The sequence below is a fragment of the Musca domestica genome, unplaced genomic scaffold, assembly GCF_030504385.1.
Source record: "Musca domestica strain aabys unplaced genomic scaffold, Musca_domestica.polishedcontigs.V.1.1 5, whole genome shotgun sequence".
NCBI lineage: Eukaryota > Metazoa > Arthropoda > Insecta > Diptera > Muscidae > Musca > Musca domestica.
Window position 1 is genome coordinate 16,033,480 of NW_026712346.1, and position 14,959 is coordinate 16,048,438.

Sequence of the window (14,959 nt, forward strand, 5' to 3'; positions counted from 1 at the left end):
GTGCCGTCTCCTAATCTTTTTTTTATTTTACTGAACAACCTGTCGGTAGCACCCAAGCAGGTGTTGCATTGACAGCATTTTATTATGCTGTCGCACCGGTAAGACCTTCCCCTCCTCATGTAGGTGGTCGACAGATGTCATGAGGAGGCACTCTGTTGCGGTTCTAAGGGCGGCATTCTGGCAGGACTGAATATTTTCCACTGCGTAGCACTAACGTTGGCGGACCCACCGGAGCCGCATAGTTTACCACAGACTGGTCTATCGCGTTGTAAGAGCTCAACAAGGTTTCTTTATCAGCTCCCCAAGTGCTGCTGGCCAGAGACTAGAGAACCACCAGATAGTTGTGGTATGCGCGGACGACTTGAAGAGGCTATCGAGTGTGACCCTAAGACCATGGGGTAGTTGGTGGTCGGAATTACAACTTCATCGACGTGCACATTCAAAGATAGCATCATTTCCGCAGTTCATGTGGTGAAAAGTGTGGCCGTCGATTTAGTGGCGGATATCTTCACATTCCTCGCAATGAAAAAGGCGGTTATATCAACTATGTAAGCATTTAACCGATCGCATATGTCATATATGATGGCTCCGGATGCCACAAGCGTCATTCAATCATCTGTGTACGTTATTATCTCTATGCCGTGTGGAGGACGTGGAATGTCAGAAAGGTAGAGGCTAAACAGTTCTAGAGATATCACCTCACCTTGGCTAACGACGTCTGTCACTTCTACGCCGTTAAATGAGAAAGATGTTCGATTATCCGTTCTGCAATGCTTCAGATGTTCTAGTCACATTTCCCGCTTATGCTCATCGACTAACCTGTTTATCTCCAAAGTAAGTTCCCTGACTCTGGGGTTATTAGGTTTAGAACGGCGAAGCTCATCTCGCTCATTTGCTAATCCCGCTGCCTCTGCTGGGAAATTTTGTGTTATTTTGGTATTTGACCGGCACGTATATAGGGAGGGGCTGCAGCTTTGATGATGTCCCAGAAACACTTATCTGCTACCTGAACATCAGATGGGTTGAGCAGTTCTCTAAAGCGGTGATTGGTATATTCTCTGAATTCTTGCCAATTGGCTTTCCCATAGTTAAGGAAAGTGCGGCGTTCAAAGTCTATGAGGTCTGTTTACGGCGAGAATAATAGGGAGGTGGTCTTAGCCTAGCGAAATGACGGATTGTCACGTTACGTCATTCGTCTGACCTGGGGCACGATGGATATGTCCGGCGAACTGTGGCAGTCTCCCTTAATTCTGGTGGGCGCGTCCTCATTCACTGTGCAAAACGTGGAGCTATCGATTTGCTCAGTCAGGGCCATGGCTCTTTGGTCGTTACTTAGGACGGAATGTCATAGCTCATGATGGGCATTAAATCCCCTAGTACCAGGCGGTTATTGCCTACCAGCTATTTAACGGCGGAATGTACACGTTAAGCACCTCTACCTCGGCGGTTCCACACTTCGCCGCTACCCCCATACATTCCATGTACGGGTCACTAGATTCAAGCTCAGGCGAGATAGGTCTGTACTGGACAGAGTGGTGCAATAGGGACGCTAATCCTCCACCTCTGGTGCGATCCTTTCTCAATACGTTGTATCCATCACAACTATGAAGCCTGCAGGTGCTACTCAGCTTTCCTGGATCGCTGCGACCTTGATGTTCTTCCGACTCATGAAGTTTGCAATTTCGTTGATCTTACCTCGGAGACCATCAGAGTTGAATTGGAGAAACGATGCATTGCCCGAAACTTGAACAGCAATGTGTGGCGTCAACTGCTGCAGGACTTGCTGTTGTGGAGATTGCGGGGGAGTCTCATACTCCGACGACGGAAATGAAGACTCTCTGGGGTCTACATTGGCGCAGCAGGAAGCAATTGGAAAGAAACAGAACCATGGTCCGTGATTGGTCTCGATCCCGCCTCGGACCAAGAGAATAAGGAGCAAACATTCCGGGTAATGTTACTCCCACATTAGAAAAATGGACGAACATGAACATGTATTTGCTGGGTTGGCGGCCCCTGGTCGAAGATTTGATCCTCCGACTCAATCCGGTACATAGAACCGGCCGCCGTGGGATTGCAAATTGTGATGTGGTTTTGTTTGGGTGCCCTAAATATATGGATCTTGCATATTTCGGTAATCCGCCTTTAACATTCCTATGAATTCATGTCTTCAATTTTTGTGATGAAAAAAATCTAAGACTTATTTTATGTATTAGGTAGGAGTGCTAAAGTAAGTTTAATTCGCGCGGTACAAAAATACTAAAATTCCCAAAAAAGGTACATAATACAATACATAAATACGCAAGGACCCTAAAATTAAGAATTCTAAATGTGCGATTTGCAATTGAACGCGTTCACATTTTTCTATTTACGTTTTTATTATCGATACACAAAACAAAAGTATTAGAACTTACAATGTTGAAATTGTTACATTTTTCTTTCATATAAATACGTGTATTAACGGCGATTTTCTTTAATGAAAACACAGGAATACGGCATTAGGCCGGGGATTTGGTATTCTCTTCACTCATGTAAAAAATGCAAATACCAAAGCGAAATTTTCTTGCAGACTGATAGACACAATGTCACCCGAATAAACTTTCTTTCAAATTGAAATAAATTAAAGTATTTACTAGTTATAAAAAGTTTTCCACCGCATAATTGAAGAGAGACCATCAAATTATATGCGAACTTTTACTGGGTAAAGAAAACGTTTTTATTTAAAAGTATCTGAATTCAAACGTGTTCCACTTTAAATTACAAATACCAGTAAACATATAGTGGGTGAGGCCGTTATATGAGGCCATACCAAAACGGGAACCTATATAGGCAATTTTATACTTATACAAGGAATGTCATCTACCAAATCTTCTTAAATACCAAATATGAAACAATTTCGGGGTGATGTGACTAGATGTGACTTATCAAAATACCGAATATCGGAAAGTATCGTTATATGTGCGACAAAGGAAAACGTGGTTCCAAATTTTCAATGTTCTGCCACCGAAGCTAGAACTCATTATGAACTAAAAATATAAATTTTTAGACAAATCTGTGAAAAAATTTGGCAAAAATCGACAAAATACCGAATATCAGGAGGTACCGTTTTATGGAGGCTATGCAAAAACTATTCATATAATGTTTCGCCACCGGAGCTAGAACCCATTATGACCTAGAAATACCAATGTTTAGACAAATTCGTGGAAAAATGTGGCAAAAATCATCTAAATACCGAATATCGGGAGGTACCGTTATATGGGGGCTATACATAGAAGGTTTCGCCACCGGAGCTTGAATCCATTATGAGCTATAAATACCAATTTTTAGACAAATCTGTGGAAAAATCATAAAAAAATCGAATATCGGGGGTACCGATATATGGGGGCTATACAAAAACGTGGACCTATACATACAATATTTCGCCACCGGAGCTAGAACCCATTATGAGCTACAAATACATATGTTTAGACAAATTCGTGGAAAAACGTGGCAAAAATCATCAAAATACCGAACATCGGGAGGTACCGTTATATGTGGGATATAGAAAAACTTGGGCCTATACATACAATATTTCGGCACCGGAGCTAGAACCCATCATGACCTACACCAAACGCGAACCTCTACGTCAAATATATATATATATATATATATATATATATATATATATATATATATATATATATATATATATATATATATATATATATATATATATATATATATATATATATATATATATATATATATATATATATATATATATATATATATATATATATTTATTTCTGAGAGTTTCAACTTGGGTTCCCCCAAAGAAAAGTTAACCGAAGATGCGTTGTGAAAAGTTTGTTACACAGAAGTTCGACTGCACATTCGTTTCAAGACATGAAGGTAACAACCTGAAGATGTATTTTAGACTGATAATTATTGTCTATTGCCACGGCATCCACTTACCTTACATCCGTGCATGCCAAACAAGGAACATCATTGATATTGTTTTTAACTAAATTCAATGGCGCAGCAAAATCCTTCTCCCCGCCAGAAATATGTTCGGCACATTTAAAGTAAAATTCAGCAAATGGAGGATCGCCATCTTGGTTATCAACGCATGCAATTTCTAATGACTCGCAATGCCCACGAATTCGCCGCGTTTTTAAAACGTCATCCCAACATTCTGGATCACGGTGAACCGTAAATGCCCCTCCTTTGCACAAAGAACAGCGAACACGTAGTTTTCCCTTGCACAACTTACCACATTGAGAACAATGAACAAAGAAGTGAGCTTTTGTACGCTCGCGATCTGCAAAATGTAATGCTCAAATTATTGGCTTATACCATTTTATGGAACAAATTTACCTTTCTCACTGATATTACTCCTTTCTTCACTTTGCAATTGAAGATCGACCAATGTTTCGCACAAAGGCTTGGAAGGTTGCTCATCAGGATCTTCTTCAGCCACAGTGGACTGCAATCGTTTCCTTTCTCTTACTGGTCGTGTACGTATTGCATGCAAGATACTTTGTTGACCCAGATCGCATTCCTGTCAAAAATAATCGTAAGTAACAGAAACGGAATTTTTATCGGTCCCTATCCGCTTTACCTTAATAGTTGTAGCATCGCTTAGCTCTTTCCCTGCGAATATAATCTTAACCTCTTCGGGCTGTAAGCCCATCTGTGGAGCAACAATTTCTTTGACATTTTTTATGTCCCACTGCGGCTCTAAATTCACTGACAACGTCTTTCCAGTATTTGTTTTGACATATATATTCAACGTGTTGGTAATGGTTTTTCTCCCGAATGACAATATCTCCAACATTTTTGTTATAAAGGATTTTATTAAATCAAACAAAAAACTCATTTATTTTTTTTTAAGGAAGCATTAGCTACAACCCTCTGAAGTAAATATGCAAAATATTCATGCACGTAACGAACCACAATATAAAAATAAATAAGAGGACGAATCAGCTGGAAATCGATAAGTCAATTTTTGATATCAAAAATATTGTATTATGCCAGGTTCCCATTATGCCGAGTACAAACTGTTATTTTTGCTTACCCCGCGTTTACAATGTAATTTTACAATTTTCATTCATGTTTTCAACTTTTTGTGTAAATGTTGACATTTTTAACATATTTTTGTATTTTTTTTTATTTTTAATTTCTACTGGAGAGACACTTGTCAAACATTTTTTCTGCCGATATAAACATTTTTAAAATACTGCCTCTTTTGTTTCCAGCTTTTTGTGGAAATTTCAACTCGTGGACAAAATGCGTACCTCGGATAAGAGAGAAAACATAATTTAGTTTCGTTTTAATGTACATACGCCATCCAGCGTTGTAGATTTCATTCATAATGTTCAGTCTTCCCAAAATGTTTGAAAATGTCATTAAATTTTTCTTTTTTGAATTTCTAAATGTCATATTTAATTTTTTCGATAAAGGCTCTTATATGTTAGGGATGGCACACATTTCATCTTAGTTCTGAGAGTGATTTGAATGGAACAAAGAACAACAATTATTGTTCGCTCAGTAATAGCATGTTTCCATTGGAAACCGAACAACGTTGTTCGCTCTCAGAATTATGCTAGGAACACAATTGGAGCGAACGACGAATTTCGCCCTACGCGGCGACAAAATGAGCCGCGAAAATTCGTCGTATGGAACACAATACCGACGAAATTATAAAACAGCTGATGAAGTTGTTTACTTTTTGCTCATTTGTTGACTACAATGAATTATACAAGAACACATAATTCTTTACGTTCTCTATTATAATTTCACTTGTGTCCATCTTCTCTATTATAAATTCACTGATATCCATCTTCACTCAGGCGCAAGTGCACAAATAAATAAACAAATTAATTATGTTTTTTTTATACGAGTAACAGATAGTAGAGTGACCATAACAAATTTTAAAGTAAAAAGTAACTTTATTTACTAAAACACATACAATTCGTACAAGTATGGCCACCTTGTACTGTTTTGTTCGCCGGTCGCCGGCGTATGAAATAGAAATAAAGCTAATTGAGTTCGTGGCGACCGACGAAATTTTCGCCGGTGCCGTGATTGTGTGCACTTCCATATACACATATGTGTTTTATTTTTGACGACGAACATACGCCGCGAAAAAATTCGTCGTTCGCTCCAATTGTGTTCCTAGCATTAGGTACTCGAATTAACCCGTTCATACGGCACGATTCGTAATTCATAGTAAAATAATTCCTTTTTTCAAAAAAATTGTTTGTTGATTTTAAAGGGAGTGTATACGAAAGTACATGAAATTCTAACTAGTATGAATATAAGAAATTATTGTTTTTCTCCCAAAGATTTATTATATCATTAATTTTACAATTTTCATTCACGTTTTCAACTTTTTGTGTAAATGTTGACATGTTGAACATATTTTTGTGTTTTTCCATTTTTAAATTCTGCTAAAGAGACACTTGTCAAACATTTTTTCTGCCGATAGACACATTTTGAAAATATTGACTATTTTGTTTGCAGTTTTCTGTAGAAATTTTAACTCGTGGACGAAATGCGTACCTCGAATGAGAGAGAAAACAAAATTTACTTTCGTTTGAATATACATACGCCATTCAACATTGTAGTTTTCATTTATAATTTTCAGTCTTCCCAAAAATTTTTAAAATTTCATTAAATTTTTCTATTATTAATTTTTAAATGTCATAATTTATTTTTTCGATAAATGCTCTCATTTGTGAGGGATGGGGCATATTTTTTCGTTGTTCTGAGAGTGATTTGATTTGAACAACGTACAAATATGAGTGTTCGCTCAGGAAATTTTGTGTGAAGAATTAGGTAGTTTTTTCATAGTTAAGGGTCAAACAACGAATAGAGAGCGAATCAAGTGCAGTGGAAACGCCACATTAATTTTGTTTGGGGAATTAAGTGGATATTTCTTAATTAATGGTCGAACAAGGAATGGAGATCAAATCATGTGAACTTATCATAAACCATGGCAGAAGAATACAGGTAGACGCATCAACGCTTGGGAGGATTGATATGTCAAAAAATTTAAATGTTTTTTTTTTTAAATATAAGTAGATTTTTATATGTTTTCTTATACGATGTCATTCGGAGGTTATTATAATTTTTACAAATTTAAATAATTTTTCATTCAACATTTTCAATCCAAAATTGGTTTGACAGTTCATTGCCCCAGCAGCTGTGTCGATGCGTCTACCTATATTCTTCTACCATGGCATAAACATTATAATGCTAGGAACACAATTGGAGCGAACGACGAATTTCGCCCTACGCGGCGACAAAATGAGCCGCGAAAATTCGTCGTATGGAACACAATACCGACGAAATTATAAAACAGCTGATGAAGTTGTTTACTTTTTGCTCATTTGTTGACTACAATGAAAATTATACAAGAACTCATAATTCTTTATAATTTCAGTTATGTCCATCTTCTCTATTATAAATTCACTGATATCCATCTTCACTCAGGCGCAAGTGCACAAATAAATAAACAAATTATTTATGTTTTTTTTATACGAATAACAGATAGTAGAGTGACCATAACAAATTTTTAAGTAAAAAGTAACTTTATTTACTAAAACACATAAAATTCGTACAAGTATGGCCACCTTGTACTGTTTTGTCGCCGTTCGCCGGCGTATGAAATAGAAATAAAGCTAATTGAGTTCGCGGCGACCGACGAAATTTTCGCCGTCGCCGTGATTGTGTGCACTTCCATATACACATATGGTTTTTATTTTTGACGACGAACATACGCCGCGAAAAAATTCGTCGTTCGCTCCAATTGTGTTCCTAGCATAAGAGTATTATTCTTTTTTGGGTAAATGTAAATACAAATCGAGTGGTTAATATGTTTAACTTAGAACTATAGTCGCCTTGATCCAATATACAATGAGGTCGTAAAGATATGCTAGAGTCCTTGGTAGAAGAATACAGGTAGACGCATCGACACAGCTGCCGGGACAATGAATTGTCAAACCAATTTTTAAATGATTAAATTAGTAAAAAATACATATAATAACAAACTCCAAGCGAAATTCGTACAGCTAAAGAAAAAGAATTATTTTTCTTATAGCTTCCAAAAATTTAAAATTTACAAAAAAAGTTTTTTTTTTTTACATTTTACTAGCACATTATGTAGCAATTTAAAAAACAATGAAACTTAACATTATAATCCATTTAAAGTAAAAAATAAATTGGTAAATTACAAACTTAAAGTGCAAGTACATAAAAAGCTTGAAGTCATGACAAGGCATATTGGTGTCAAATTATAAAGAAGAACGATGACAGGATTTTAGTTCGGCTCTGTAATCCATTTATGAAATGTCACAAAATATTCCTAGCCCTGACTTCAAGCTTCTTATGTCTTTGCACCCTAACTTCTTGATTTCGCTTGCTGATTAAAGGTTTATGTCTATCTTCTTAAATTGTAATTCGACTTATGCAGTATATTTCTTATTGTTTCAGGGCAACACACTTTTCCCAAATCCTTTTCAGCAATTTTTGCGAGCTTCGATGCACTTAAGAATGGATTCTTTTTGATCTGCCGTAAATATACATCACTCAAGGGAAATATTTTATTATTTGCCGTTTTGATCAATTTTCTACACATCCACCTGTTTTGAACCGTTTCATGATGTACTGCAGATCGGCTTCTATTTACAATCTCAGATATCTCAGCGATTTATGGTTTTTGTAATGTTAAATTACTAAATTTCAGTTTCAATTCAGCAGTGGTTGTCCTCGTTGTCTTTCCTTATTACACAACACGTGGAAATTTGTGATAAATTTGATTTTAAGGACTTCCCCATATACATTTTCCAGAGTACTAAAATCTGTATTAAAATCTACTTAGTTTTGAAGAAACATTTCACATTTTTTGACATATCAATGTTCTCGAGCGTTGATGCATCTACCTGTATTCTTCTACCATGAAACCATCCAACATATCACCCATGGTACAATGATATCAAGGTAGGGCTATGATACCATATGATTTCAATTTTTTTTATTTTCTTGCCTTAATATGTCATCTTTATTTGTTTATGTATGTGTTTTCTTCTCAATAACAAAAAAATTTTTCAGAAAAAATTCAAATTCGGATGTTTTCAAAATGTTTATTTCATCGTATGCATCGACACAATCTAGAGTTGTGATTTTGAAAAGAAGTGTTGACCTTTCATTCAGTTTTCGCGGTTTTCAATTATTTATTCAAAATAAATGCAACAAGTTGTTTGATTTTGTTATTGTTTTGATACTATTTCTGACATTACAAGCCAAACAGGTAGACCTCTATACTTGCAATTTTTTCAAAGTTGGCCTACATTCTCTTCATTGTACCATGATATCATCCTGGTCCTTTCCATGAATTATTCTCCTCAGAAACGCAAATTAGTGCAAGGAGGAAAATATGTGAACTATGCAAGATTCCTGCAAGAATATTGGCCACAATCTTTTTAGATTAACATTCAACAATGCTAGATCGACAAACTCTTTTGCAAATAATCCAAATTTTAATTTAATTAATCTCAAAACGTTTATCCCAGAAAGATTTATACAACGTTTATATATAATGAAAAACGTACCACCGAGAATTAATGCCAATACAATTAAGCAACAAACAAACAATGATATGGATGTTGTATCAGTATATAGCTTCACGGGAAAAACTGAAAATAACAAAATTGAATATTCCGAAACCATTAAAATTGGTATAATATACGACCGAAATATTTATTTATTATATTTATTTAAACTGTGGTAAATTTATCATATGCCCTAATCAATGCCCAGATGAACAAGAATGTCTCCCAACTACAAAAGATGTGTACAACTCTCCACGATGCATTCTTTGCAATAGTATTGATCACTTTGCAACCGATTCAAAACAGTGCCCAAGATGGAAACCAGAAAGAAACACAAGAAGTATAATGGCGCTTGCAACCTGTCAAGAAAAGAAGTTGTTTAAAAATACCCTGAATCCCAAAACCGACTCCAAATACTCTCAGAAGATGAATTTAAAACTGCCTTTCCCCCTCTTAATAAAAATAAAACACCAAAAAGAATCGCTTATGAGGAAATAAATAAAAGAGTCACAAAATTAAAATACAACAAAGTTACGTCACCTAGAAATCTAATTCATCACGTCACAGCCAGTCCGATCCAAATAACACCGCCTCAACCCGTTTCCCATCTAGAAACTTTTTCAAAAGTATCTGAAATAGAAAAAACATTAAGGGTGCAAGTACATAAAAAGCTTGAAGTCATGGCTAGGCATATTAATGTCAAATTATAATGGAAAACGACGACAGGATTTTAGTTCGGATCTGTAATCCCTTTATGAAATGTCACTAAATATGCCTAGCCATGACTTCAAGCTTATTATGTACTTGCACCTTAACACAGTTTGCAAATGTCAAAAGTACTTACCACACTAATAATGCCGATATATTAAACAAATTTCAGCAGTCACAGCCCCACTCAGGAGTAAACAACGTATCTATTAACACCAATAATACACTCAAAATATGTAATACAGAATCTGAAAATTCACAATAAAAACTAGTAACTTTATACAATATAATGTGCAAAGTCTAAAGCAGCATATGGTGATTTTTTTGTTTACAGCGTGGAAAAACAATAAAAGAAATTTTTGCTACTTCCAATTTTTAATGAATTGACAATGGTAATTTTATTTTAAAAAATATAAATGATGTGGATGGATCTGTTTTAGACCCATCCTTTGCCAATCGGTTATCGTAGTAAACATTTTTACATTCTTGCAGTTCTGGAACAGACAAACAGTAGCAAAGTAAAGTAAACTTTATTAGAACATTCTTCTCTTTTGTTAAATTTGCGTACAAATCGAAGGGTTAACATCATGGTATAATTATTACAGTTAACAGCAAGTCCCAGCTGATTTGAGTCTATAGTAATACTAGTGTCAAACTCGATTTGACGTTTTGTGATTTACTGTCTGTTCCACGATATCGAAAGAACACGTTCGCATGCCTTTTACACGACAAACGGCTGATTTCCGTTCCACTAAAATTTTCAGAATGAAAAATTTGACGAAAATCAAAGCGAACGAAAACGTAAGCATTTCAGTGCAATTTTACGTTCCACTAACTTTTTCTTTTCGCATGCATGCGAACACAAATGTCAAAATCAGTCACTTGTATTATTACAATTCATGAAATTATTTTCAACATAAATATTACTTGATTGAAAATAGAAACAAAAAGGTAAGTAAAAATATAATTATAATATGTCAACAACATTATATTAATTCCTCAATTACAGCACCAAAGAATCGTCAACTGCACAGCTGCGGGCACTAGTTGGATATATGGAAGAAAATCCTGAGTTCGCCAGAGGAGTGTCAACTTTTGGAAGCAGCAAGCAGTGGCGGTTTATACCGATTTGAGTGTATGACGGAGCTGGAAACAAAATTGACCGGACACTCTTCTTATCGAAGTCAGCGGCACAAAGCGGTAAAACTTTTGGCTATGCAGACGACATCGACTGGATACAACACCATCAAGACCGTAGTAGTAGTAACACCTACCAGGCAGTTAAGTGAAGAAAATGTTCACTATTTATCGCCAGAAACACATGTCAAACAACACTAACAAATAAACGTACAAACCTGCACCATTACATCTCAACAATACCAGCCAGCCAATCATAGTTAATAAATAATAAAATATTTTTTATAACTTCAAAAAATTTAAAATTTACAAAAAATGTTTTTTTTTTACATTTTACTAATACACAATGTAAATAGTTTTAAAAGCAACAAAACTTAACATCTTAATTCATTAAAAGTAAAGAAAAAATAAATATTAAAATGCCGAAGCTAAACTCGTACACTTCGTATAATTTAAAGTATTTCTAGACATTAATATTTTTTATTTATTCCTTTACTTTTATACAATATGTAGCCTATATGGCAAACTTTTAACAAGTTTAGATGTGTTCAATTTTTTTGCTATTCTTCAATCAAAGCTTTCTTCAAATGTTCTTCGCAAGACATGGTATGATGGCGGATTTTTTGAACAGCACATTCTTCCAAAATGAAAAATCTTTTGATATGCGCTCCTTGGAAAATCGCAATCTTACTTCTTAATAATATTTTTTGCGCGTATGCTATTCTTGGATCAATTATTACATTAGTATTATCAAGTTATTACATTAGTATTATCAATTGCAATTTAAGCTATTTTACCTTTCTATCACTTAAGAAAATTCCGAGGAATCCAATTAATGCAATTATATTTTGGACAATAGCAGTAATTTTATTAATATGAATTGGTACTCGACCAGTTGCAGCTCCTTACGTTTTTGTAGGAAAAACATTAATAGTAGTTTATTTTTCTTATTTCCTATTTTAATTTATAGTAACAAAGTGATGAGATAATTTATTTAAGTAGTAAATGAGCTTGAATTAAGGAAACGTTTTGAAAACATAAGATAGGAATTTCATTTTCTATTAACTCTTACTTAGTTAAATTCAATATAATAAATATAATAAAAAATAGTAAAAATTTATTGAAAAAGGTAAAAATCTATTTCAAGCTAAGTATTTTTTTTTATATGAAAGTTCCCAACGCCACTCTTTCCCACCCCAACCGACCGTGGGGGCGACCTCCCCATTACGTAGGAATCGCGTACTCGCCATGATCCACACCATGGTGGGCATTGAAATACCAGCTACAGAAAATATTTCACTAGCCTGTGGAAAAATAATTATTCAAGATTTTATTATGTTAATACTAGCACCAAAATCTATGATATCATACCAAGAATTTAAGTCTGGACACATTCTACTTTTAGGTTCACCCACAGAGTAATTAGTTCGGTGAAAATCAATATTTAGAAACTGATAACACCTGTTTAATCTAAATGGGATATTAATTCTGAAAGAAGAAATAAGAAAGTCCGAATGCATGTTACCATTTAAGATTTTATACGCCCTTATGGTATTGTTAATTTAGGTGGTGCTAGTATAGGGCAATAATGTAAAACCACTATTCCAATGAAAATCTCTCAGCGCAAAAAGCAGAAATTGTTTTTGCACCGATTCAATTTTAGTAGTATAGTAGATGGTATAATTAGGATGCCATACAACTGAAGCATATTCTAGTATAGGCCGAACAAGTGATACAAATAGTTGTTTGGTAACATACGGATCAGAGAATTCTTTAGCCCACCGTTTTATGAATCCTAAAACACCATTAGCTTTCTTAATCATTGATATAATATGATTATTGAAAGATAACTTAGGATCCATTAGGAGGCCAAGATCAACAAAGGATCCCACGGTTGTTAAAACTTTCCCGTTAATATTATATACAGTTGGTAAAGGATTAGATCCATGGTACAATAAAAAGGTAAGGTAGAGCTACCAGCTGATAACAATTTTTTTCTAAGAGTGCCCGACTTCTGCCAATTTTGTGTATTAATTTATTGTTTTGAAAAATAAAAACAGAATATTTTCAAAATCAATGTTTGGAAGTCGCGTAAATTGCTAGACGCGCATTAAAGCAATTCGCCAGTTTTGCCATGGAATTGAAAGATAGAACTGTTTAGATATTATTTTTGGAAGAACTGATTAACTGATTTTAAAAAGGAGGAAAAATATTTAATAAATGAAAACAACGTGTTGTATACAAATTTGATAGGAAGCGGGCATAGCCTTAGGGCTGTATTTCTGTTGTTTTACGAAGCTGTTCTACCTCCTTATTGTACCATGATTAGATCGTTAAAAGCACATATGATTATTTACATTTTTTTAAAAATTTAAGTCCATGACATTTAAATAGCACCATGAAAACATTTTATTGAAGTCGTTTACAAATAAGGAAGAAAGGACCGGTCCAAGATGACTTCCGTCCTTTTAAAAGAGCTAGATTGGCAACCCTCAAATAAAACTAATCGTGTCCCATCTATTAAATACGATGCTATCCACTATTACTAAAGCCTATATGATTTAGTTTATTAAATAAAAGTTGGTGATTGACACAATCAAATGCTTTACTAAAATCTGTATAGATTGCATCAGTTTGCATACCGTTAATAAATTCCTTTACAACTATGGGGGTAAATTTGGTAAGATTTGTGATAGTCGACAACCTCGCCCAAAAACCATATCGATAAGGACAGAAAATAGGCTCAATAGGCTAATTTTGCAATACCCCTACAATTGGATGTGTAGATACACTAACTGATTTATGTAATGGAATTAAGTAAGATTTCTTCCAGAGGGAGGGAATGTAACCAAATTTTAAAGAATAATTAAACAATAGAGTTAATGGGGTAGTTAAGGTGGTAACAAAATTTTAGTATAATGCTAGGAACACCATCAGGGCCTGCACTCTTAATTGTTTATAAACTGCGCAAGCCAACATATATATATGCATCAATAACATATGGAATATTTACTTGATCAAGTTGACGCAAGTCATATGTATAGTGATCAATTGACTGAGAACCTTTATTTGAAAAAACTGACAAAAAGAAACTAGCGAAACACTGAGAGATCTCGCTGTCATTAACATAATCTTTGTTTTTGAATTTTAAAACATTATGTTTGTTTGAAGTCTTTCTGTTTAAATTTACAATTTCATAAAATTCATAAAAATTAGATCTAAAATTTTTATTTAATTTTATCAAGTTAGTCCTTATACAATCTACGAGACTCTAGAGTGTACTTAGACATTTAAATAGAGTAATTAGCGTAGGCAAAGTCAGATACCGATTTTTTAAATTTACGAAAAAGTTTATTCTTTAAGTTCTTCAATCTCATCAACTCACATGTTATCCATGGTGATTTATTTGAACTACTTTTCTGAATTTAGAGACTTTTTATCATATATCTATTTAACGTTTCATAAGATTTCTCGATGCTAAGTTCATATTCAGTACAATTTTTGGAAGTTCATAGGGAAACCCA

General features: G+C 34.5%; 1 protein-coding gene and 1 long non-coding RNA gene across 4 annotated transcripts in view; both read right to left on the reverse strand.

Moving 5' to 3' along the window:
* Positions 1-4,959, reverse strand: part of LOC101899448 (E3 ubiquitin-protein ligase parkin) — a 48,607-nt gene extending 43,648 nt beyond the window's left edge. For 2 of the 3 annotated variants that reach the window (XM_059128085.1, XM_059128084.1), the window contains exons 1-3: positions 4,598-4,959; positions 4,354-4,537; positions 3,952-4,297 (exon numbers count right to left, since the gene is read on the reverse strand). In XM_059128085.1, the coding sequence (XP_058984068.1) occupies positions 3,952-4,297; positions 4,354-4,537; positions 4,598-4,855 (788 nt within the window). In that variant the 5' untranslated portion in view covers positions 4,856-4,959. The remainder of the gene's footprint in view (positions 1-3,951; positions 4,298-4,353; positions 4,538-4,597) is intronic. The other variant, XM_059128083.1, reaches the window with a different exon arrangement.
* Positions 4,960-11,950: 6,991 nt separating this feature from the next.
* Positions 11,951-14,620, reverse strand: LOC131805017 (uncharacterized). Its single transcript, XR_009343469.1, has 2 exons — positions 12,807-14,620; positions 11,951-12,739 (listed from the first exon to the last, which is right to left on the reverse strand). It is a non-coding gene; the product is annotated as an uncharacterized LOC131805017 (long non-coding RNA).
* Positions 14,621-14,959: the final 339 nt, after the last annotated feature.